General features: G+C 39.3%; 1 protein-coding gene across 4 annotated transcripts in view; it reads left to right on the top strand.

Moving 5' to 3' along the window:
* Positions 1–26,036, top strand: part of MAPK10 (mitogen-activated protein kinase 10) — a 141,967-nt gene that overhangs the window by 88,559 nt on the left and 27,372 nt on the right. For all 4 annotated transcript variants that reach the window (XM_066318152.1, XM_066318153.1, XM_066318154.1 and 1 more), the window contains 5 exons: positions 3,590–3,719; positions 5,091–5,149; positions 6,120–6,258; positions 7,220–7,385; positions 10,550–10,621. In XM_066318152.1, the coding sequence (XP_066174249.1) occupies positions 3,590–3,719; positions 5,091–5,149; positions 6,120–6,258; positions 7,220–7,385; positions 10,550–10,621 (566 nt within the window). The remainder of the gene's footprint in view (positions 1–3,589; positions 3,720–5,090; positions 5,150–6,119; positions 6,259–7,219; positions 7,386–10,549; positions 10,622–26,036) is intronic.

Raw genomic sequence — 26,036 nt, 5'->3', positions numbered from 1 at the left:
TGATGAAAAGATGGGAGGAATAATTTTAAGTATTTATTTTGTAAGAGTCTGTTGAAATAGAAACTTGGACATGAATGCTTTCCATTTCTTTTCAAAATAGGTATAATACTGAATGCCTGATCCTCCAAGGGCATGACAACAGATCATTGCTCATTGATCATTACAGTCTGAGATCACACAAAATACTAGTAGTAAATTATGACCTGGGTTTGTGTAAATCTCAGTAGGAGGAGTTTCATGTTTTTCCTGCCAAAGTCAGCAAAAAGCCTTCTTAAATAGCCATAATTACATATATCTCTTGGTAGTCATGAATTTATATTCACTAAATTCTTTATCTCTGCTAAATAGGTTTGTTTCAAATTATTTACCATTTTAAAAGGCATTTTTAACACTAACATTTACCATGTCAAACTAACTGTAAAGAGGATTTATAGGGAAAGAGTTTATTTACTGCCTTTTCTGTCTGTACAGCTGCAAGAGACGTGGCAGTAAACTTTGAGGATGTTTCTGAGCTCATGTTGCAGTAAAGCTATCATTTTATTACAAGACTGGGGTAATTTAGAGTCTTTGCTATAAAATCAAGAAACTGTATAAATTAAAAAATAAATTCACAGTTGAGCAAGAGGTGTTATGATAGAGAAACTCTTCTGGATGCAAGTCCAGTCTCTTATTTGAGATTTAGTGTGACTTTCATACTCAGCCTTTTCATCACAGTTCGCAGACACTCATTACTCTCTCTCTTATTCCTGATCCCTGGAGCCACATCTTTATACAGCCACTCTTCTGCCAGTGGTTGAAGTTTGTCTTGAGAAGGCTTGTCATCAGTACTAACCTTGGTGTTCCAAGGTAAGGATTTTGTATAGCAAGCAGCGGAGAGAGGACCTACAGCTGGTATCTGCAATTTCGTTGTAGGGAAGTGCAGAGTTGGCTGGCTGTAAACAAATCTTTCTGGTGAACACAGGAAAAAACCATCAGGGCTGTGGATTTACCCAGTGCAATGAAATTGTATGCTGAGTTCTTCAAGAAGTTAGACACCTTCCATTTGATAGAAGACCATGATAGAATCACGTCAGGAGTCTTATGTCTCAAAGTAAACATCCCTCTACAAAGGTATACTTTAGTTCCTCTGTGGTATGCAATGGACCAGGAATTGATCATAAAAGCCAAGTGTTTAAGAAACCTCTGGTTTTCTGATTTTAGATTTATGGTTTTGTCTGTTGCTTTGACAAAGAGAAAAAAATCAGAAAAGCAAAAGAGATCAGAAGCTGAGGAAAATGTTTGCCCGGACAAACTTTTGTTGTTTTCTAACTCGTAGTAATTTTATGAGGTATCTAATGAGATTAAAAGATGAAAAAATATTATTAAAATGATTCACAGTACTCTTACACAGATCAGATGAGTCTTCCATAGGCTTTTCATCCTAAAAAGTTGAGTGATCAAGTAATATGGATTAGCTGAGAGATTTGTCTGCTGAAGTATATTTGCAGTATATGTCCATGGACAATAGGGACAAAATATTTAATTGTTGAAAGGTCCCGGTTTTTTAAGTCCTTGGGCTTTGCATTTTATTTGTTTAATGCTTTCTTAATGGAATTAAGAGGTATTTTAGTTGTGATGCCCTGTTGTGGCTGAACTACATCAGAATGAGACACAATTCTGACAGCTGCTGCAGGAGGTTTGCTTTCTGCTACGTACTGTTGGGCTGTCAATCACACACCATGTTCCTCCTAACACAAGGTTTAGTTGAGTGAAGTTTTGTGGCTAGAGAGAAATCAAGTCAGGCTGGGGCTCTGATAGCCTTGTCACCTAAGCTGCTGCTTGTATGGGTTACCTGGTGAGTACAGTGTCTTTGTTTATGCATGTGACTGGCAGGGTATTAGCTGGGTCATGAAAGTCTCATTCATGAACAGGAGAATAAAGAATTGTTACCAACTGACAAAATGGATGATGTTGGAGAATACCTGGTCCAACCCACCTGTTCAAAGCAGAGCCAACTAGAGCAGGTTGCTCGGGGCCACTGGAAGAATCTAGGTCCATCTTCTTTACTCCTCCCAGCAGATACCTTCTCTAGGCTAAACAACTCCAGCTCACTCAGCTGCTCCCTGTATGACAGATGTTCTAGTCCTTGATAATCTTCATGGCTCATCAGTGGAATTGCTCCAGTCTTTTATCTTTCTCATACTGGGGAGCCTGGAGTACAACCTGGAATTCAGATGAGGCCATGGAAAAGATCACTTCCCTAGACCCACTCTCAAGAGACTTCCTAGATGAGTCCAGAAAGTAATCTTTGCAAAGTTCCTCATCACCTTTAGCAAACAGTTGTTCTTGTTTGTGGGATGCATTTGGTGTGTTATTTAGACGTAGTGCAAATTCAATATTTCTGATTCATCTCTTCTTCTGTGTTTTCCCAGACAAACACTGCCAACATTTTCTTACCTATTTTGAGCAGCTGTATACATTCTTGTTGGCTTTGGGACTAAGTTCCTGATGCTTTTATGCTTTCTAGGTTAGTTACCCTCTGTCACTGAATGTCTGCAGTAAGCAAGAGTTAATGAGAAAAAAAAAAAAATTTTTGCAGGATTCCAAATATTTACTTTCTGCTTAAGAAAGAAATTTTTAGAACAATGGGTGGTAGGTTTGATTCATCTCCTGAGAAATACACTGTTGCTTTTCATGGACTAGCAGAAAACTCAGGTCATACCTTTCCTCTTTCTTGGTAAAAGAAAAAATCAGGAAGAGGGTCTGAGGATGCTGTCCATTTGGGAATGCTTCTGAACTTAGTGTGCTTTGTGGTATTTAGAGTCAGAATTTATGTAGTCAGATTTGAACCACCAGAATAAGTGTTTCAAATACGTAGGAGGTAACATTTATAAAAATAGCTGAAGGTTGTGAAAAACATTTAAAAGTTTAAGGAGCATTTTAGGGCCCCAGCTTTAAAAGTTCACTTTGCAAACAATGCAAACTTTTCAGAAGTTGTAACTGTGCATATGCAGCAAATTTTTTTGTTATCAAGAATCGGTAAAGAAACCTTGTGAAATGGTTCTATTTCTAGGTATGTTATTGGAATTGGATGATATGGTCTGAAAGAATGACTAAATAACTTGATTCCATTGGAATTAGCATAAGGAAAACACAAACTTCATTTTGAATAAGTGGGCACTTGGTTGTTGAGCCACGTGAAAGTGTTTTTAGCTGCAACACAAAAAGCAAAAGCCTTTTCTACAGTAGCCGTGTGCAGAGAGTTGTTTATAAAACAAATTCTTTCTCATCTAGTTTTAATTGTATTTTTTTCTGAAATTACTTTATTTCTTTGCCCCAGCCCTTGAAAATAAGTGTTAATTTCCAATGGAACTGGAGTTCAGAAGTAGTGGTGATGTGTTGTGCTACATGTTTCCTTTTGATTTCCTCCTTTTTTTTTTTTTTTTTTTTTTTTTTTTTTTTTTTACTAGAACCTCTCACCCTCTTTTTGTCCCAGTATTTTTCTCAGTGGAAGAAAAGGGAAATGGTAGGCCTGAGGTTCAGGACTTTGCCATGAGAAGTGCTGGATACCCTCTAAGCTGAATGACCCCTGTGTTTGTTGTGACTACAGTGCTGCATATGATGCCGTCCTTGACAGAAACGTGGCCATTAAGAAGCTCAGCAGACCATTCCAGAACCAAACTCATGCCAAGAGAGCTTACAGGGAGCTGGTCCTCATGAAGTGTGTGAATCATAAAAATGTAAGTTTTCAGCAGGAGAAATGGTATGTACCTTGCTGTGTTGGAAAGGAAATGGTTTTGTTGAGTTTCTTCTTTAAATGGAAGAAATTAGAAGTAATTATGCTCAAAGGCTACACTCTGTCTGGTGCTACATGTCCACAGGAGAGACCTGAGGGTATTCCACATGCTTATTTAAAGGCTGTGCCAAACTGGGATTGTTCTAGACTTTCCTGCTTCTTGCACCATGTACTGTATATCACATAGTATCCATAATGAATGAAAATATTCCTGTGCTGCACCAGCAGTGTTAATCAAAGGTTGTGTGTTAATTTTAACCATTATCTGTTAGAACTATCTGCCTTACACTGTATCAACTTGCTTTTTGTAGTGAAATATGTAGAATTGCCACACTGCATTGTAAAGGAATGTCCCAGGGATTTCATTTTCCTCCACCTCCTAGATTTCCTACTGCCATATCTGTGTGCCCCTTCCTTTACATCAGGAGTGAATTTTTCAGTTTGCAGGGTTTACCCATCCCTCAGATCTTGCAATGACTCTTTCTCCTTATGCAAAGCATCAATGAGCTTAAAAAAATGTGATCTAAGGGGAGATTTTACACTCGTTCTCAATGACAAGTTCACATGGAAAGAGAAAGGACTCACCCTTGTTGCAGTGGGACATGAAATAAAGATTCTTGACTGCAGTCAGAAGGCAATAGAAATCAGAACTATTTACAATTTTATTCAGCTATTCTATAACTTGCTGCGCTAAAAGGCAGGTTATTGGTCCATAGGACTGACACCTTTCCCATTGGCTAAATAACAGAAGTAGCAAACATCTGTTGTTATGGGAAAGGAATATTGGTCACACAAGGTTGTTTTGGGAAAAAGAAAACTCTTGGAAAGTTTCCCTTGAGAAGAGCTAGCTCTTCTCCAGCTCAGAAAATATTGAGCCCACAGACCCTAAAATAGCAAATTCCACGACTTGACACTACGGTGTCCTCTGATTATTTGTCCCCTCAGATCAGCATTCCTCATAAATAAGACAATCCTGGTTGTAGCACAAAAACTGCTACTGCTATGGTAGACTGAGCTGAAGTTGGGTCTTTGAACTTGCAACTTCAAAATGGAAAGGAGTGCCTTACCCTCAGCACTTTGTTTTGTCACTGGTTATCCTTCTTTCAGATGATTTCAAGTGCACCTAGAGGAAATCTGAGAGATCTGTGGTATTTTATTTTGAATGCTGCTGATTGTTTACTGATCCATTAAGTGAGAAGTGTTAATGTATACAGAGCAGTGAAAAAACAGTTTATCCTTTAACACACTTCAAAACAGGTTCAACTGATTATGTATATCACTTTTCTTTATTCTTTTGTCTTTCTTTGCTTTTCAGATTATCAGTTTATTAAATGTCTTCACACCACAGAAATCCCTGGAGGAGTTCCAGGATGTGTAAGTAACAGGGGCAGCAATTAAGCTAAAGCTTTAGGGATATGTGGGGCATCATGGTGTACCTTGATTACAATAACTCAGCAAAATCCAGAGGTTATAGACCCCTCTAAAAAAAATAGTGCGAGTCTAGTGGGTAGAGAAATATTCTGAATTCCCATACTGAGAGCTCTTTTGACAATTCAAGTTGAAAACTACCAGGCTTCATATTTGTCATGATATGACCATTGACAGACAAAGGTCATATCACAACAAATATGAAACCTGGTGTTTATTTGCCAGGGGAACCAGAGGTAGGTGTAGAAGACAATCAGCATCTCTGTTGGAACCTTACATCTACTGTGCCTAGGACAAACCTGCTGTGAATGAAATTTTAAGTATTCTCTGTTTTATATTGTTGCTCTCTTTTTATCTTCCTGTCTTTCCCATACTCTGTATACATTGCATGGACATGTGTTCCTATTCTGCAGTCTGATACCAGCAGTAACCAATTAATTTTAATGAGACTTCTGTGAAGTCATGCAAGTTTAGGAGAATTTTTTGGAGGCCCTTTGCATGGGGGGGATGCATATTTTACTCCCTTAGACACCTGTTTCTCTCAGATTCCTGTGTGTACTGTGGTGGTCAAAGGCCAACAGTTCCATCGTTTGGTGCTTGTGGATCTTTTGGGGTTTGTGCATTTCTGTGTGGTGCTGCCTGATTGCCCATGCAGGGTATAATCTCTGTCATGGGAAATGCACCAAGAAAGGGCAAATAATCTGCCAGTTTTCCTGGTATGCTAAAAGAGTGGTGTCTCTACAGTGAGATACAAATGCCACCATGGTGCTGTGCCCAGTCTCCAGCTGTGTTACTCCTAGTCATCAGAAATAAAGTTAATTTTGAAGCAGGAAAAGGCATTGTTACTTATTTGAGATGATGCTGTGATTTGCCTTCCACACATAAAATAATCCCGTGGTTTTTCTTTTCCATTCAGCTACCTGGTAATGGAGTTAATGGATGCCAACCTGTGCCAGGTCATTCAGATGGAGCTGGACCATGAGCGAATGTCTTACCTTCTGTACCAAATGCTCTGTGGAATCAAGCATCTTCACTCTGCAGGGATTATTCACAGGGTAAGGGGCCTTTGGGTCAAAACTTAAGGCAGCATATGAAATGATCATGAAGACTTTAAATACCACTTGACTCTCTTGTGTGCTGTGGATCAAAGCCCTGTCTCCCAGTGCAATGAATATAAACATAAGAGCCACAGCCAGAGGTCAGGGGACATGAAATTGGCATTTGCCATCATTTACATGTGATGAAACAAATGGAAACACTGCTGAGTCTATATTGAATGCTCATTTTGCTTTCCCACGTCAGCTCTGTTCCTGCTAAGGGTGTGATACCTGGCTGAGGATGTGTGATAGTTGATAGCAGGGTGGATCAGGCCATGTCACTGTGAGCAGGAGAGAATTCTCATATATTGCAAATACCCTGACTTAACTTCTTTATTGAAAAGTGCCTTTATTAATTTGGGATTTCCACATTAAAAAAAAAAATCAAAAATGTGTCCCTCAAGAAAAGGAAGACTGATAAAGTGGGTTGCAAAGTGGATGTTGTTCTACAAAGTTGGCATTTCTCGGCACGTCACGTGTTTAGCAGAGGGTTATAGATTTGGCTGCCAGATAGTCATCCAGCAAAGGATGAGCTGAATTATTATAAATGAAGTGTTAAGGTATCTCCACATATCAGGTTCACAGCATCAAGAGAAAATAATCTAATCAAAACAATATCCATCCAAGATACTAATCCTAGTTTCTTGATCTGCTAAATGCAAATCATTTAGCACCAGTAGGCTCCTGTTATCCAGGTAAAGCCCCACGGTATGCCGAGGTAAAACCACTTCCAGATCAGTTTGCCAGAGAAACAATAGCAAGGGTTTGCTGTATATTTACAACTATTTCTGATAGTAATTGTGTCAGAAAAGAGAAAGAGTATTTGAATGATGACCAAAAGTATCTGTCCACATCATAGCTGTGCCTGGCTTTATAAATGACCATCACATGTTTGCTTTTTCCTCACTGTCTTTTGCAGGATTTAAAACCAAGTAACATTGTAGTAAAATCCGACTGCACGTTGAAGATTCTGGATTTTGGACTGGCCAGGACTGCAGGCACTAGCTTCATGATGACCCCGTATGTGGTGACACGTTACTACAGAGCACCGGAGGTCATCCTGGGCATGGGCTACAAGGAGAACGGTAGGGCTGCAGTGTCACTGCACAGGGTCACCTCAGGGGCGAGCTCTGCTCCCACAGTAGTGAGGGAGACCCAAAGGAGGGACAGCCAACGTGATGGGAAATGACACCTGGAACTCGAGCAGTTGTGAGCTGCAGCTACAGAATGTGTTTGGGCTGCACTGCTGGTGAATTTGTGGGATTGCAGAGTAACAGGAAACTTATTCTTAGTTATGCTAGAAGTTACAACTACAGTCAGTTCGTTTTGTGCAGAATATCTTTGTCTTCTGTGGCCTTGAAACAATGTGGGGACCATTGGAATTGCTGAACGAGTGATGTGTTCTAAATTTGAGTCTGGATCTCTGAAATGTTTGAGGGAACAAGAAGAAGTACAAGCTGAAATAGCAAATCCCAGCCCTTCCATAATTTCTCTAAACCCAGAGCTAGATCTAAATTTCAGGACTTCATTCCTTCTTTATGATAAATTTAACAAAGTCCCAGGTTTTGCTGACAGGTGTCATCTTGTCAAGATCTAGGTATAAATTTTGCAGTTTGAGTTTGGGTTTTTCCTAATGGAAAGTAGAATTGCAGAGAAGAGGAAAAAGCTGAAACTAAAAAAACTGACAAAACAAAATATATAATTTGTAGGTAATCTCCCTAGAAGTAAATAGGATATTCCTCTGAATAGTCTGAGAGAGATCTTGGTTCTTGGAAATACTGTGAAAAACAGATGGGGGCACTTGCTATAGAGAAGCAGCTAAGGAAGAAGTCAAATTTTGCAGAAGATGAAAGGAAAACATTTTAAGTTGTCCTCATTTTGTAACAAAACTGGGAATTGCATCTGAATGCCAGGTAGAGTAGGCAGGAAAGGAGGGAATATTCTGTGGCTCAGATTTTGCTGTCAAAGTATCATTTGTCTGTTTGAGGACACTTTTAGATGGCAAATACAGCAAATGTGACAAGACCAGGAATTTATTAAAAAGAGTCCTACTTGATTTATATTGAGGAGGTTAGCTATTGTGGAGGAGAAATTTTACTAACAGCCAACTGCATCCTGTAAGGGGCAGTGAAACTGATTTTGGGAGCTGATTCCATGACTTCAGCACTACTAAAAATATAATCACACAACCTCTTCTGAAATTAACAAGACGCTGTATGAATTATTTCTAATGTTTACAAATTTAAAGCGTAAATTTTAATACAAAAGTCTAAAAAGTAGAAAAATCATTATGATGATGCTGATGCAGAGTCTTAGCTTAGAATATAACTTCCAAAAACAAAGGAATTATAGTCCTTAAAGTATTTTGTTTGAAATTTTTGCTAAGTGCCATTAGAAATTTGAATTAGGACTTGACGTAGTTCTTTAGTCAATATCCAGAGTTCTTCTATTGTCAAATAAATTCTTTAGTTGTTTTTTTTTTTTCCCCTCCAGACTTTTAGTAGATGATTAGGATTATTGTTGCTGTTATTGTCCATGAAAGGACAGAGAGAACATCTGCTGTTCACATGATTAAAACTGCACCAAGAAAAAGCTAGACACACTTTTGTGATGAAGTACACAGCTGGGAAAGTTCTAATGTTTGCCACATCCAAGGGTCCTGATCAAATACCCACTGAAGTTAACACAGAGACTTCCTTTGACTTTCCTGGGCAATGAATCTGGCTTGAGATCAATGACCTTGTCTTACTTGGACAAAGGCAAAATAAAGAGAGGAAGGAAACAAAATGTTTGAAAATGAAGCTCAGCAGTCAGAGCATCCACTCTGCTTGGAGGCTCTGACCCAGCTCCCAAGGAAGTCAACAGAAAGGGGGTTGTTCTTTGCTCCCCTGCTCTGGCCTATGCTGCCACATTACTGAAGCTCCCCAACTCTTTTTTCCCCTCTGACTAGGTACACTGCCTGTATAAGGACTGTTCACTGCTTTCATTTTCTTTCTGCACTTGGTTGGCTAAAGATGCATAATTATCACCAGTTTGCTGCACTTCTATGGAAGGTCCCAAAACTGTCACTAGGAAGAAAACTGCCACTGCCTCAGGCATGCTTTTGCTGTCCCATGCCCCTGATACCTGTACCCTCCTTTTCCCAAATGGAACATTTCACCTTTATTTTGTTTTACCAAGAAATGAGTTGTTTGTTTGTTTCTTTGGTTTGTTTTGGATTGCTTTTGAAGGTTAAGAAAGGGGAAGAAAAAGAGGAGAAAACTGGCTGTGTAGGTCAAAAATGACCAGAAAATGAGGCTTTCAGGCTCAGAAATAACATAGTTCTTTTAAAGCATTTCAAAACAGTTTTTTCCTCTTCACATGGAAGACAGGTTTGTCGTTTTTTTTTTCTGTGAGTACTGTGTTGCTATCTATCCAACTTTTTTTCTTTAAAAACTTAAAGGGCAAAAAAAAACCCTATCCAAGTCAAGCAGATAAGGTAACTGCATATTTCATTTAAAAGCTGAAGGCATGGTTTGGAATAGGAAATGCCCTTAGTCTTGTTGAAACTTGTCCTTTGGAGCTTTTGTTACAACATTTATTTGGAGTACCTACACAGTACAAAACAGAATCCACTCAGATCTGTCCCTCTGGGTATGGAGGTACAGACAGACACACCTAGATAGGTACCTATAGATAGGACATAGGTAGAGATCCTGAAAGTGGAGTTTTAAATAACCTTTAAGGGTGGTGTTTGTCCATATGGCCTTTACTTGTGTGAGCAGTTCTATTTAGAACTTCTTGTCAGCTGCTGCAGAGGGATTCAGTGCTGGAGAACAAAGCCTAGAAACTCTGCAAGTAGGATTTATTCCAGATTATTGTTATCTGGTTGTTTTGGGGGTTTTTTTCTCAAAAAAAAAGAAAAATAAAGTGTTGTTTTTTAGCCATAAATTCAGTGTATACCATGGGTCTGTGCAGTTGTTACTTGATCTTAACTTGCTAGCTCTGGACCTTTACCCAAAATGTTGATTTTAAACTTTTTCCACTGTTGTTACTAACTGCTGTTGAGCCGACTGACACAGCTTTTATTTATTTAGTTACTTATTTTAGCTTTTGGTGAGGCATGAAAAAAGAAACCCAACAAAACCACAAAACAAACTGTACTGTTCTGATCAACCTGCTCTTTTTCCCCCTCCTTTAGGAGTGAAATGTCGTAGTTAACTTTGCTTTTTTTCCCTCCTTCTTCACTTCCCTGTCTCTGCTGTTCTAGTGGATATATGGTCTGTGGGATGCATTATGGGAGAAATGGTTCGCCACAAAATCCTCTTTCCAGGAAGGGACTGTATCCTTGTGCCATTTGCTGCAGCTTCACCTATTATTTGTTCCTCTCCTCCACCCCATCCCTTTGACCATAAAATGACTGTACCAGGACTGTAAAGATAGAAGCAGAAAGTTGAATCCCAGAGGTATGGCTAAATGAAAATAGCGCACTACTGATATGCACAAAATTAAAAATGAAAAACAGATGCACAGAATTAAGTTACTCTAAAACCTGTAATCATTCCATTTTGTATACTATTTATGTCATGTCAATAAGCAATATAGAAAACAACTATTATGATGGTGAATTGGACAGTTTTATTTGCTTTTCTTCAAAGGAGAAATAAGAAAAAAAAAATGTCCTAACTTGGCCCATCTCATTGCTGTAAATCTGTTTTTCTGCTTTTATGTTTTGGAAATATTGACTTCATAACATTTGTGGTGACATCATAATCTTTTGCTTGCTAATGCATCATGGTTTTGGATTCATCTCAATGCTGTATGGGCTCAGTGTTGAGTCAATACAACATTTTTTTTTCTTTAAAACAAAATGAAGAATTTGACTCACCCAGTTTAAGGCAACCGTTTATCTGCTGTGGTTTCCAAATTGGCCTGAAATCAGATTCTATTAATTTAAAAATGAACTTCCCTTTACTTGCATGAGATCTGTGTCGTCAATTAAACTATATTTCCCTCCCATCTTGTTCTTCTTGTCTTGGGTGATATTATTTTTACCCCTTCCAAGGTGGTGAAAGCAATATTAGAAAATGAAAACAAAAGAGGAGGTGCCTACTTAGCCTCCTGTTTATCACAGGCTAAACCTGCCCATGATGGCTTGGAAATGTAAATGTGCTTTGCCCATCAAAATAAAATGAGACAACATAGCACATCTTCACTTTCAGAAACAAAAAGGCATATTATTTTCAGCTAGTTGGCAGAAAGGCACCATGAAAATCTGGCATCAGCAGCCACTGGCAGTTGGTGTGAAGAAAACCCAGCTTTCACAGACACGTAGCCATGGAAGCAATTAAGTTTTTGCTGACTTTTGAGTAATTCCTGTCATGTTTGTCAAAGTTGGGTCCTTCCTGTCCTGTTTTCACAGCACTGTCAACTTTCTTTGAAAGATGAGCTTTGCTTGGTGGCCCAGTGAAGATGCATTTCTACTTCAGTAACAGGAGATGGAGGGACAGCAGGCACCCACTGTTTGCTGAGGGGATGACAGCAGCACTGTCACCTGCTTCCAGTCTTATAGAAAGAGGGGTTGGGAAGTTACTGGATGCAAAACAAGGCAGAGAGGTTAAAATGGTGATGATTTTTGTAATTAGTATGTGGGTTTGAGATGCTTAAAGGTGCTGAGGTGTCCCTGCAGCATGAGGAGCAGGCTGCACACACTCCTTCAGATAGATGTAAACTCAAAATGCAGAGCAGCTCCCAGCATTCCCAAGACCTGCAATTCAGTGTGATAGTTATGCTGATTTTCAGTGGGAACACCACCTCAGAAACACCAGCATAGCTCTTCCTCCAAACAACGCACTCTTTACCTCTTAAAAACAAAAAACAAAATCAAAGAAAAGCTAAACTATCTATAATACGCTTGAGGTTCAGCTGTAAATAGTGAGGATATTTCCATTTAATCTTTTCTGAGAGAAGTCTGAGGTTTTAGTTGATAAGCAGCTAGAGTTCATACAAAGAATGGTTTCAGGATAAAAGCAAAGTACCGTGGTTAATGGGTTGCTCTCCTTTTTCAACAACAGATTATGAGATACGTTCTTTTGCCCATGTCTAGAAAAAAAGTTAATGCAATATAATTTAAACAGTATAGCTTTTAAAAAAAAATCATTCAAACATGAGAGTTACTTTGTTTCTCTCTGGCTGTGGAAACAGCCTCTTATGACAGCATTTTATTCAGGGATAGCAGTAAAATACTTTAAAAATATCTTTTAACATTTCAGCATTAAAATATCTTTTAACATTTTCAGTTGAAAATAACAACTGAATTTTTGAACACATGCAGAAAACATTGTGTAAATTGTGGGATAGTCCTACTTTTTAAATCATTGAAAATCCCATATCCTGAAATAGAATGTATGGGGGCCAGGTCAGTTACTACTGTGCCTTAATGGTGAGTTTATTCAGGTGAATGGGAAGTTGTTTTAAAAAAAAAAAAGAAAACTCAAAAAAACCAAAAACTTAAAGAAAAAAAAAATCTCTACATTCGTTTCCAAGTCGGTATTCATTTGTTAACCAGTTTGACCCCATGAGTGATTTGTCAGTGTTGGAAGGACTGGTTTGTGTATGGGTCCATATGATTTCCCATCCCTCCATGGCTGTTGATGAACAGATCTAGTTTCCCTCCCAGGTGCGGGAAGAGCTGGAGAAGCATTTGTGCAGCTGCAGGTAAACTTCACAGAAGCACATTACATACTTCCCTTGGGCTATTTAAGGCTTTCCAGCAGAGAGTTTTCTAGCTGAAAGGGGCAAGTCTGTATAGGAATCAAACATATCAGTTCTTTTTAATCATTCAAAAGACTGTCTACTGTGTGCACTTGCTATCAATATGAGCTTACTCATTTCTAGTCTGGAGTAGGAATATTTGTGTATGGCACAATATACATCTAATAAAAAAATTCACGGCTGCTGCTATGTTTTATAGAAAGAAAATATTTTAAAAGCTTATCTCACCTAAAACATCCCACTGAGTTACCACAGGTGCTTCTGACATGAAATGAAACTTTATTTTTAAAGTCTTTGTGGAAATCAAACAATGGAGGAGATTAATTTCAGAACCGCTCATCTTTGTAAACAAGAAACTCTCTCTTAAGCTGCCATGAGAAAGCTCTGGAGTCTGGGCAGACTACAGCTGGTTTTCAGACAAGAACAGCCTCCAGTGTCCTGGAGAGTACTGGGTAGAAATTGCCTGGCAGGTACCCTCATTCCTTGTTATTTAGCTAAGACAGACATTTCAGAATTCTGTCAGAGAAACTTCCTTGCCAGAAATCAGAAGAAATTCACCTTTCAATCCATTTCCAGATGGATTTGCAAACCAAAATATTCCTAGCGAGTTCTGGTAAGCTTTTGTAGTCCATTTCTGAGTTTCTTGCTCAGTGTTTCTTTGGTGCTTATTCCACTTTTGTTGAAAGAATCAGAAGAAAATGTTGTTGAAGAAAATCAGAGGGAATATGAGCAGCTAAAAACTGCCTGAACTCTTCGATGCCATTGGGAGTATGTTAGAACACACCAGGGCTTTCCTCAAAGCTGGTTCAGCTCTAGGTGATAACATCTTCAAAATCTCCTAAGATTTCAATTTAAGGATAGGAAATGTATTTCTCTGGTGGGTTTTTGTTTGTTTGTTTGTTTGTTTTGGGGTTTTTTTGTGGTTTGTTTTTTTTTTTTTTTTTTTTTTTTTTTTTTAAGAGAAGGTAAAACTTAAAATGAATACTTTCAGGTGAGACAGGTTTATTAAGATCTGAGTCTCCCAAATCAACAGTGATGTCTGGCACAAGCACAGGTAACATAGTGGGGAAAATAAAGGGATCAGAGCATTTATTTTCAGTACTGAAAAGAAGGAGGCATGTAGAGGATGGTACTACAGCAATTTCATGTGTGAGTCCTTCAGCAGATCAAAGGAAAACCATGAGTTAGCCACAGAAATATATTGTGATATAGCCAAGTGTCCTAAGTTTGGCTAAGCCTGAATTTCCACTGTAAATATGGAGAAGATAATTCCTACTACAAGTAGCCTAAAGTCTAAGACAGTCAAAAGAGAAAATACCATTAAAATGGGAAGAGAGAAAAATTACAACTTTCTTCTATATAATTATGAACATCCAAAAGGAATTGTGAAGAGAAGTCAACATTAATGGCTACAGTTAATATTTTCTCTGGCCAGATTTTCAAAAATTCCCTTGCACACCAGCTGTCTTTGAGAGTGGTGGGATTAAGAGATGCTCTCTGACATTTGACAGAAACTGTTCTATTGCCTTAGAAAAAAAGTTTGCATCAAGAATGTCTTTTAGGAAAAGGTCCTGCCTTTCCACCACTCATAAGCAGAATTTACCTTTCACTTGATCTGCATTGATTAATAGGTGTAATTTTAGTGTTTTGAGGGCATTTTTGGGTGTTTCTTAAACTACAGTATAATAAAAACTTCTGCACTTCTATTAAGTGCAGTCTGTTGTTTTTCTTGTTCCAGGTAGTATTTTCTTAAGGCTTGTTTTGTCTCAAAATCAAAAGCAGCAACTAGCATCAGGATGATTTAAAAGATACTGTTAAGTGTGACTGGCCTGGTTTTCCAGGTAGGACCAGCTGGTTCATGTTAGCCTGCTGCTCAAGTGTGCGTTAGCTGTGATGGCACTGATGGCTAAATTTGGATTTTGTTGACCTGGATTATTCTTCCCCTAGGTATTTGCTATTTGGTTTTGGACTCAGGATTTGTCTTAAAGTTTGCTCATATGAGGTGAGGCCTGTTTCAAAGAGGTCTCAGAGCAGGTGTGAGGATGATTTGGCCGTTGCTATTTTTCTCTTTTTTTTAAATTCAGATAAGCAAACTCCAAGAGTTTAGAGTGTAATTTGCACTTCGCATGAAACCCCCATGCTGTCTGTCATCTGTGTGGCTCTTGGACTGGATCCCAGGTGTCACAGTGGAGATGATCCACTGCTTATTTCCCATCACTTGCCTTAAAGACTTCCAGGACGCACTGCTGCCTTGTATGAATTTCAACCAAGGCAAGTTTGAATTGCATTTTCTGGCACCTATGAGAATTGGGTGGTCTCAAATGCTTTAGGTTTGGGTTCTTTGGGTTTTTTTGGTTTTTGTTTTTTAGTTTTGTTGTTGTTGTTGTTTTTTGTGGTATTATTCAGCTTTTTTTTATGGCAGTTATGCTAAATTGAGCTAAAACAGACTGGAACAGCTGAGCAGAGAATTTAGAACTTGTGGACAAAACAGTACTGAAGTGCCTTTTGTCAAGTGCAGGTATTTGGACAAGATCAAAATAAAGAATTGGAACACATTCAAAATCACATGAAGCTGAGTCAGTGGAGGTTTAGGTTGGATATGAGGAAAAGGTTTTTTTTTTACCTAGAGGATGACTGAGCATCAGAGCAGGGCAGTGGTCACAGCACCAACCTGACAGAGTTCAAGGAGTGTTTGAACAAGGCTCTCAGGCACATGGTGTGACTCCTGGGGTGTGCTGGACAGGGCCAGGAGTTTGACTCCATGATCCTGGTGGATCCCTTCCAACTGATTCTATTCTGTGATTCCTGTACCAGATGTGAAAACGTACAAGTATCCTCAAATGATCTGCTAATCTGTTTGTATTGTAGCAAGAGAGACTACCTGTGGTAACACAAGTGTACTTGAATACTCTTTGAGACCTGAGAAGAGATACTTCAAAATGTAAAAGAAGATAACAAGAGGACCTAAAGCTAGGAAATGCAGGATCTACAAAAGAGGTTTTCAATGCCATAGTCTGTTAGACACAGTGTAGTGTGATTCACATCCCTTGGCAAGATTATCTGTAGGTCTGTCTTATTGTGATGTTTTTTTAATATAGTTCCAAAAGAAAATGGGAGAAAGGGAAGGGTGTGAGTCATTCCTTGTGCCTCCACTCATTCTTGAGCTTGCTGCTCAGGATTCCCATGGCCTTTTCAGTCATTTTTTAGCAGTTGCTTTTAGTGCTTGTTTGGCACTGCAGCCTAAGAGGCAGGAGCCTTCTCCAGTGCAGGCTTCCCACTGGGTCACAGAAAGTTTAAAAAATGACAGAAATTCGTAAGTTGTTTTGAAGCTTCACCCTTGTAAAATGATGGCAATTCCCTTTTGGTTCCATATAGCATCTGTCAGGAGAGCACCTGTAGTCCACATTGTCAGGAAGAAAATTAGAAAGCACTAAGGCAATTATTCAAACACTTAGGAACCTTATTATTTTTACTGAGAAATATTAAGGTTTTCATAACATCATGTGGAAAGTGGTGTTTCAATTAGAAAGGAAAAACTTTCTCAGGAAATCTTAATGGATTGAGCTGATACTGTGCTGAGCAAGCTCTTGTTAAAACATGTTGATATTCAAGCACATAACAAATACAAACACAAAGAGAAGGGTTTTGGTATATCAGCAAAGTCTCAACAAGGAGATTGGAATGTCACAAAACTGGGGCTTGGCCATCACTTAGCCAGAATTGAGGGAGATAAGGTTTTGATGGTTTGGGGAGGCTTCTAATCCTTTTCAAGAGTTTGAGCTATCTCTACAATGGTTGTTGAGAGTGCCACACATCACAGACTTTCCTTGGCATTGGCAGGTCTGGAGCCTTGGTAGCTGCGGCATCTGGAGCATGTGAGAAAAAAGCAGCTTTGCCCATGTATTACTGAGAATTACCTCATATTTTTAAAAACCATGCCCTTTTCTTAGAATTGCTTAGAAATAACAGAAAAACCTTAAAAACAAGGTACAGCATCCAATACAGGGTACAATACAATTCAAGTAAAGGCCTAGAAATGGTACTTCAGAGCAGACATCAGTAGAGATCTGCAGGAGTACTCAAACAGAGGTGGAGGTAAAGAGAGGTCCTGCCCAGCAAGGTGTCTGTCCATTTTAGGAGAATTTGGAGAGAGAAGCTTGCTGTTATCACAGGCATACTCAGCTGCCTTGACATTTTACTGGAGCTTGCACTTTAGCCATTGGTAAGCAGTGTTGTGTTTTTGGCCTACAGTTACACAAGTAAAATCAGGCATCAAGATTTGCTTCATCATTAATGTCTATCATTATCTCCTTCAGTTAGTTTTGAGGAGGTGAACATTTCTTTTCAGGTGGCAGAGGGGCGATCTTTGCATCATTGAAGTAGGAGCTATTACAAATGTGAATGTTTGATATTCTCACCAATGCTCTGGGAAGAAAGTGTGAACCAGCCCATGAGGCTGGAAAAGATAGCAAAGCTCACTCAGTTATGACTGCATCTCTGGTCTCTGGAGTGTCCTGTGGCTTGCATTTAATGAATTTTAATGTCAAAATTTTCATTGAATGACAGCTGGATCTTACTGAGTGCAAGACTGAAAAGCCACCTCAGTGGGACATGTTTGAGCAAGGGCAGTTACATATTCTTCTCCCTATGGGCTCACTCTTTTTTGTTTTTTTTTTTTTTTTTTTAAATCCCTGGGAACCTGCAGTTTTGCAGGAGGAGAATGTAGATTTATCAGTGAGGTGTCTATGAAAGGTTTACTAGGGTCATCTCCATATAGAAACCTCTTTGGGTAGTTCTACAATTCCTGACCCTTCTGCATCTCTGCTGGAGGGAATCTGAAATCTGGAAGGATGAGCAAGCACTCATTTGGGTCAGGAGATAGCTGTTTGGTGGGGAATCAGGACTAGGAGGTGGCCCAGGAAAGATTTTCTATATGGTTAAAATGTTTTCTTTGTACAGAAACACACATGCATGTGGTTTCTGGTGAGCACTTGTTCAAGCTGGCTGTGCCAGGGTGGCATTTGGTGTCCTTGGCAAGTTTACTCATGTTCTGAGGTATGTGTACACATTCAAAGACGTGTTCTAGAGTGTGCAGTAATCTGGTTTGTAGAGATTCTGAACACATTAAAAATCCCCTACTCCTAGGGGATTGTTCTTCAAGTGTTATTAAAGTACAAAAGTAGGAAACGGTTTCAGTTTGGGCACAACTTCTTCCTAAGACTAAAATCTGGTTTGTAGAGGTTCTGAACACATTAAAAATCCCCTACTCCTACTAATCCAGGACCTGGATATTCCAATGGCGAGTGGGTCTCCCTTCAAGGGCTACCCAAATCTCAACAGTTTCACTTCAGAGGGTTTTGAAAAACCATAGGTTAAATTCCTAAACACTGTTTTACATGACCTTAAAAACATCAAGGCAAATAGTTGCCAAACTGAAGCTTTACCTTGAATCATGCAGAGCTCTGTCAGAAGAAGTTAGCCTGCCCTTGATTACAGCTTAGGGATGTTCCATGTGTTGCTGTAGAATTGCCAGCATTTGTAATTATCTCACATTTGGAGAAAAAAAAATATATTTTGCCAGGTGTAGATTTCCAGTGCTTTGGAGCTTAATGCAGGTGTTTAGAGATTGTGGTACTTGTTTGTTTTTTTTTAATGATGCTTGTACAAGTGGAATTACTTGGACTGCAACATCTGGATTGATGTTGGAGTAAATGAAGCAGAGGATCAAGGCATAGGTCTCTGTTCCGCAGTCCTTTCTGGAGCTTTGCACAAGTCTCAGTGCCTTGATTGGGGCTTCTGACAGCTGCTGCTGTGTGTGCTGAAATTCTTAACCTCCAACTAACTACTTCTAACACACAGCCAAATCCTGGTTCCACTTTGATTTATTTCTAATTGCCTCAGGAGGTGAAAAAGAGGCAGCAGTCAAGAAGGCTCTTGGGATGTTGGTTATATTTAGGTATTTATCTTTGCTCCTTCTGATTTGGAAATTTTCAAAGAGCTTCCTTCCCAAAACCTCAGGCATAGAGGGGAATAATCATCTCTGATTTTACACAGTTTGCAGTTTAGTAAGGCACTAGTTCAGCTTGTGTGTGTGCCCTCTGGAGCATAGCATAGAGCAGTGATGTGAGGAGGCAGCCTCTGAAAAGAAAAAGGAATTAATAACAGACGAACAAACAACTGCTTGCTCTATCTTTTCCTGATATTTTGCATGCCATTTAGCTTGTGATGAAAGCAGCAATAATTTGCATCTCTAGGTCTGCTTATTGCTTCCAAACAAGTAGCCTTTTCTTTAGTTCTTTGTTTTTTGTTTATTGATTTATTTATTGTGTAGTGTTGAAGCTTTTCATATGCTAAATAAAGCAACAAGGGAACCTTAGACTCCCAGGCATGTTAAGCTTTCCACAGACAGGACATTTGCCTTCAAAGTGAAATGCACTTTAAACTGTTGCTAAATGTGAAACTGTGAGAGTAAATTTAACCAAGCAGCATGATGCTTTCATATTTTTTCCCCAGTTTCTGGCCCTGAGACACCAGTCTGTCCCCGTGCTTGCTTTCATGCCCTATGACTTGTCATAGAGCAAGGACAGCAGAGGTAATGTGGTTACATGGAATCAGTATGGGGGAAAATGCCCCCTTAATCCTGTGCTGGATATAAGGAGTCTGATTTTCATCTTATGCTCCAGTGTAAATTGTGGTGAGCTTTGTTTGACCCAGCTGAACTGCTCTTCCCTCTAGGAGGTAAATAGGCCCCCAGTTTTCTCTGAATTTCGGTGCAGAAGGTACAGCTTAGCGCTTCTGTGTCTCAACTGGCCTATTTAGAAATCACCATTTCCTGTCATGGCAAATGGAAATCTTATGAGATTCTCAAGATCCCTGTGATGGACTGCTGGCTTCACTGAGATTCGATGGAAGTGAGCCAACAGGCCCTAAAGCAAGCATTGTTGGAGTTGACCGATCTCAAAAATTCTATTCATAAACCTGAATCAGCAGTGGATATGTCTTCTCAAGGACCCAAGTTCCTTTTGTGGCTTCTGGCAGTTCAGCTTGTGAAAATATGCATGGATCTCTGGGAGCTGGAATGATAAAGGAATAGCAATTTGCATATCCTTATTGAATACAGAGACCAGCATTCATTTACAAGACAAAGCATCATAAACCTAGGTAATGAATACAAATGAAAACTTGAAAAAGAGAAAATTAATTGGTAAATTTTAATTACAAAGATGTATTATGACACAGTAGCCAGCCGTGGGTCTCAGTTGGGTTTCTGTATTTAATGGCATTGTCTTTCATCCACACTGGGGTAAAGGAAACTGTTGGAGTCGATTTTTTCTCAGACCTGCTCTGTTGTTATGAAACTTGTGTGCTCAGGCAGAAAAGCAGCCGCCACGAGCAAGAGGCAGGTCTGTGTCTGCAGGCGCTGTGCTGTAGCATGGTTGGATAAGTCTTCTCATTTATTTGTTGTTCTGTTCCTGTTTTCTTGTTTACCTTCATTTCATTTTTGTTTTCAGTTGACATGTGGTCAGTAGGGTGCATCATGGGAGAAATGATTAAAGGTGCTGTGTTGTTTCCTGGCACTGATCGTATCCTTCCTAGCAGCCATTCTGGCCCCACTAGGTGCTTCCAACCCTTTCCCTTCCAGCCCCTTCCCGCCAGACTAGTGCTGACAAACCTCCATTCTGTACCTAAAGAGCTGGGTTAAGTCCCACTGCAAAATCCCTGCAACCCAAAATGTCAACAAAACATTACTGCCTCTCAGCAAAAGGCTTAGGTGAAAACCGCAGTAAGTACAGCATGAGGAGATGGAAAACAACATCCCACACGGTTCTTCAGAATTGCTTTCTGCAGCCAGTGACCACAGTTTTGTTGTTATGGATGTCTCTTTATTAATTTGGTGGTGTGTGGGAGGGGTGTGTTTCACAAATCAGTGGTTTTTTTCAAGGTGGTAGAAGGGTAGGCACAAGTCACCACTTACCTCAGGGTGAGATGTAAGAGGTTCTGTGTTTCACATGCATTTCTGCATCTCTGATTAACTCAGACATGAATCGTTGAAATGCTTATTGGTTGTAGACTCATAGAATTGCTTATTTGCTTTGTTTGGTTGTTCTTCAAGTGTTATTAAAGTACAAAAGTAGGAAACGGTTTCAGTTTGGGCACAACTTCTTCCCAAGACTAAAATTATCACTTGGTAGTAGTTTAATGACTCAGAAGTCTAAATGCTTCTTGAGAAACTGTTGTAATGGACTTGGGTCTGCCGTCTTTTATTTAAGTACATGGAACTATTATGTGAAAGTAGAATATATTCTTGACATCACGAGAAGTGATTTACAGACAAAAGCACTAAATCAGTGGACAAGCAGACTAGGAATATAATTGTTTTCCTTGCAGACCATTCTACACTCAGGGCTGAGGCAGCCTTATTTATTATTTTGTTCCATGCTTTATTAAAGCGCTTTAGTATTTATCAGATTGTGGAACACTTTTCTTGTGTGTAGCAGTAACTGAGATCAGTACATGCTTGATCTAACTCCAGGCTTTTACTGTCCATAGGATCATGAATATGAGAAATGGACATGGCCTGTGCACAGGTTTTCCTTCTATTTTAAATTCTGTATTTAGATGATGGAGGAGTTTCCAGGCATTATTAATTTTTATGTAGCTTTCTCTGAGTAGGTGTGCATGTACACTTGTGTGTGTATATACACGTACTTATCAGCTCACTTCAGCACTTCTGACCTCATTTACAGAAGGGAAAGGGTTTTTAAAGGGTTCAATATTTTGATCAAAATGTGGAAAAAATATCATCTGAGAGCATTAAAGAAATTAAATTAGGTAATTATATACTTTATATTTTCACCTCCTTGCCTAGTTACATTCTAATTTGTGTTTTGTCCAAAATGCTGGGTGACCATACCCGTACTGGAATGAGCAATGCACTTTCCTTGTGTCTTTGTATGATCTGGAACACATCTCCTCTGCCTGTGAGAAAGTAAACGTTTCCCTTCTGTGTGTTAATGGAAATCATCAGCACTGATTTGCGCTCCAGATTTACTGTGCTTCTGTTTCCTGTCAGTGTGGACTCAGATGTTTGGGTATATGGGTGAGCATCCCTCAGTGTTCTAGTCAGAACTGGTTTTATGCTAATAGACCTACATTTCATAAGCTAACACTTAGAGATATCCCCCAACTAAGTCTGAAAAGAATTGAATATGTCTGAAATAGCACTTCAAAACCAGATTTCTTTGACACAGCTGCACGCTTGTTAAAAAGAACTTGCGCAAAGCCTCTATAATTAAACCATTGTGTGTCATCTATTATTGCAAGAACTCCACAGAAATTGTCATTACCAGCTGCTGATTTCCTTGGGATTGGCCTGTAATTGAGTTCACGTTCTTCATTTTTATTTATGATACATTGCTAAACTTGCTCTATGTTTTCTGTATCTCTCTGCTTTTCTTCTGCTGTTCCATGGGTGCCTGTTCTGTGGACAGAGAATGATGCTGATGCCTTCTTTCAGGCTGCTCCTCAAAGCCACCTCTTCTCCAAATCCATCCCCCACACTCCTTCCCTGCTGCTGAGCAGCCACTAGCAGGGGTTCAGCACTTCTGGCTCCCCAGTCCATCTGTGCAGCTGAAAACCAGTCGGGAAGTTGCAAGCTCCAACCCAGCCTGCTGAAATTCATCCCTTTGTGGCATCCTCTGCCTTAAACCTGGACAGAAAATGCTTAGCATTGCTGTAAAAAAGATTATTTCTTCAGACAAGTGATGGAGTTGGGCAGCTGGATAATTCCATCAGCAGGGACTATAAACCCTCAGAGCTTGAGGGCGGCCTGCTTAAGGATGTGCTGAAGTGCGGGAGCAAGAGTAATTAAACATCCATTTCTTTAAAAAAGTTTCCTCTTTGACATAAAATGGGTTAAGCCTGGCAGTGTACCAGAATCTGCTATCAGCAGTTTTTTCTTAACAGGCAGTGCTTCATTTCACATCCACACTGTGGTTTGAAGAGTATTTAATACTAATTTGTGTCAATTTTTATGCATAAATAAGCATGAAAAACTGTTTTGAAGCTGAAAGATTGAATATTCATGAGAAATACACTGTCAGTCATATATTTGGCTGCATATTTTACTATTTGCCATTTTCCAGTGGTTAAGGAGTATAGGTCATTTGATGCTTTTACTGTTTACACAACTAAATAGTCCATTCAGCTAACATTAAAAATTTCAGTAGCAAAATCAAGAAGCAGAAAAGCAGAAAATGCCTCTGATTAAGTGCAGAGTGGAGTGCTTAGCTAGGCTGCTGCTGTGTCCCATTCCTGTAATCCATCTGAATTCACTGAAATCACTGAGGTGAAGCTGTGAACAGAACCCACCCCTCCCCTCTTTTAAACTCCCAGTTGTGAAATTGATTTGCAGTGTCCAAGCTCCTCATGGTTTTTACCGATCCTTGAAATTTTACTTTTTCTCCACCATTTTTGGTGTATGCATGTGATGCACTTAATTGTGTGCTAAAGCTTTTTTCTTTTTTTCCTTTTTATTTTTTTAATTTCATGTGAAAGCTTCATTTCAATGTTGACAGCAGTAGTTCTGCTTTTGAAGTGCAGTTAGCATGAAGCTTGCACCTAATTTTGCCTTGAGCAAGGACATGGTGTGTTGTGTTGCCTCAGGACAATGGGACAGGCTGGATGTACCTGTGAGTTTGACTCCTGTTCCACATGTTCTCCTCAAGATTTTATGAGGAAGTCTGTTAACCATTTCTCATTGCTGCATAAATGATCTGGAGGAGTGAAGAAGGTGCCTTAGTGCTCTGGTGAGCTGTGAAACTGTAGTTACGCATTTTTTTTAGCTGCTGCAGGCATTTTGGGCAGGCAAGGATGAATGTGCCTTTAAATCCTGTACATGGACAAGCTCAGGGAGACAAGTATATATTCAGTAGAGAGATGGGTTGTCAGTATATGTATATAGTATATGTTTTCAGAAGCTTATGGAGCCTTATTCTACCTCATTCTACAACTGCAATCATGCCATGCACATTGTAGGGATCAGAGTGTAAGGGGATTGCCAACTCTGGTGCTCTGGAAAGTGTCCTTAAATACAGCTCTGTTCTGCTCCCTTGTCCCTGAGGGCAGTTTCCCATGAGGTCCTATTGCCTGACTCCTTGAACAGCTGTAACTTGGCTTTCCAAAATTTCAGGGTCCTGACTTTACTCTTCACTTTACCCATATCCCTCAGCACAGCGAATTCCCCCAGCGCATGATCGCTGCAGCCCAGGCAGCCTTCAGTGGATTTGAGTGGTGTCTTCTCAGTGCTGGGTTAACTGCTGGCCTCAATGATCCTGAGGGTCTTGTGCAACCTAAACAGATTCTAGGACTGTGTGAAATTTGTCCCCGAAGTTGTTAGGCATCAGTCTTATCAGAGCTCTTGAAATCTTCAGCCAGCGCCAGGTGTGGCAGCAGATGTGTTTGTAGAGGAAGTTCTCTAGCCATCAACAGATTTGATGAGCTTACACCTCAGCTGAGCTGCTGAAAAAAATGCTGGGCACAGCTTCAAAGCCATATTGTGGAATTAAGGAGATAAACAGGGCCTTTTTTGAGCTCAGGAAGGACAACTGAATTTCAGAAGAATGACCAAGATCATTAAAGATTCGCACAGAATTAAAACACTCCTTCAGACCTTGGGCTGAGACTCAGGGCTCAGAAACAGAAGAACATGACCAGTGTGAGATGAAGAAAATAGACAAGAATACATGTAAGCCATCAGTACCCCTAAGGACCTCTTTTTTTAAATCCACACTTTTGGTCATTTAATTTCAACAGAAACAAAACTATGTTTTTCAAGACTCATGTTCTGAAACAACACTTTCACCTTTTGATAGATTCTTTTCAGGCCTACAGTTAATTTACTTCTGAACTTCAGATTAAATTGATCTGAATTGATGGTGAGAGCAGAAAAATTAAGGTAGTTTCTGAAAATACTTTTCAATATACATATTTTGCCTAAAAACTTTGTCTAGGTTCCATAAACAAATGCTGCTGTATTGAGTCAGAATGATCTACAAAGCCCAGCAATGTCTGTATACAAGTCATTATAGCACTGGCTATAATCTTTTTTTAAAAGATGGGTTTGTACTTTCTAGGTTTAGTGGTAAAATTATTTTTGCAGGCATCAGAGATCTCAGTAACTGCCCTGAGTCTTTCTCTGCTTTATGCAGAGGATACAGGGGCTGTTCTGACAATGTAAGAAAACAGGTTATTTGAAACTGTTCCAACAAACCTTCTAAGAACTGATTTTTTTATACCTTTTCTTTGTCAGAAAATCTGAACTGATGGAAAAAGACACAGAATCTGCAGAAATTATGCACAGAACTCTACTGTGGTCTTACCTGTTAAAACAAGTACAGATCTAATGGTTACAACAGTAAGCGAAGCAGCATTTTGTGATTTTCAGAGTATTGTTGGCAGTTAGAAATCATGAACTCCTTAGGAAAAGCAGCTTTGTGTATTTACACAATAAATTAATTCTGCTTTAAATCCGAGATGAGAATTCTACTCTGTTTGAAAAGTAATTTTTTGGTGTTTTTTTTCCTGTGAGCATCGATGCTGAATGAGCAGTGGTTCCATGGAAACAGTGTTGTTTGTGGATAAATCACCAAAAATATGAGTGCCCAGGCTGCAAAGAACCACTCCCAGCACTATTAAACGGATGAAAGCCTACTTAATTATTTTCAATTCAGCAATGTAACACTTTTAGAAATATTTGTACTAAACACAAATTGTTTGAACTTTGACAGTGTGCTAACAGCTTATAATTTTATCTTGGAAAACCTGCCATCTGCATGTAAATACAAGGAAAATGAGAACACTTGCTCCTGTCCAATAATACAACTAGTTTCGTGCATTTTGACAACTGCTCTATTGCATATTTATTATATTTTCTCCTGAAGATTTTTTATTTCTCTCTTTCTTCAGCCTTTTCTCTTTGCTGA

The sequence above is a fragment of the Sylvia atricapilla genome, chromosome 4, assembly GCF_009819655.1.
Source record: "Sylvia atricapilla isolate bSylAtr1 chromosome 4, bSylAtr1.pri, whole genome shotgun sequence".
Lineage (NCBI taxonomy): Eukaryota > Metazoa > Chordata > Aves > Passeriformes > Sylviidae > Sylvia > Sylvia atricapilla.
This window is presented reverse-complemented; position numbering and strand designations above follow the sequence as displayed.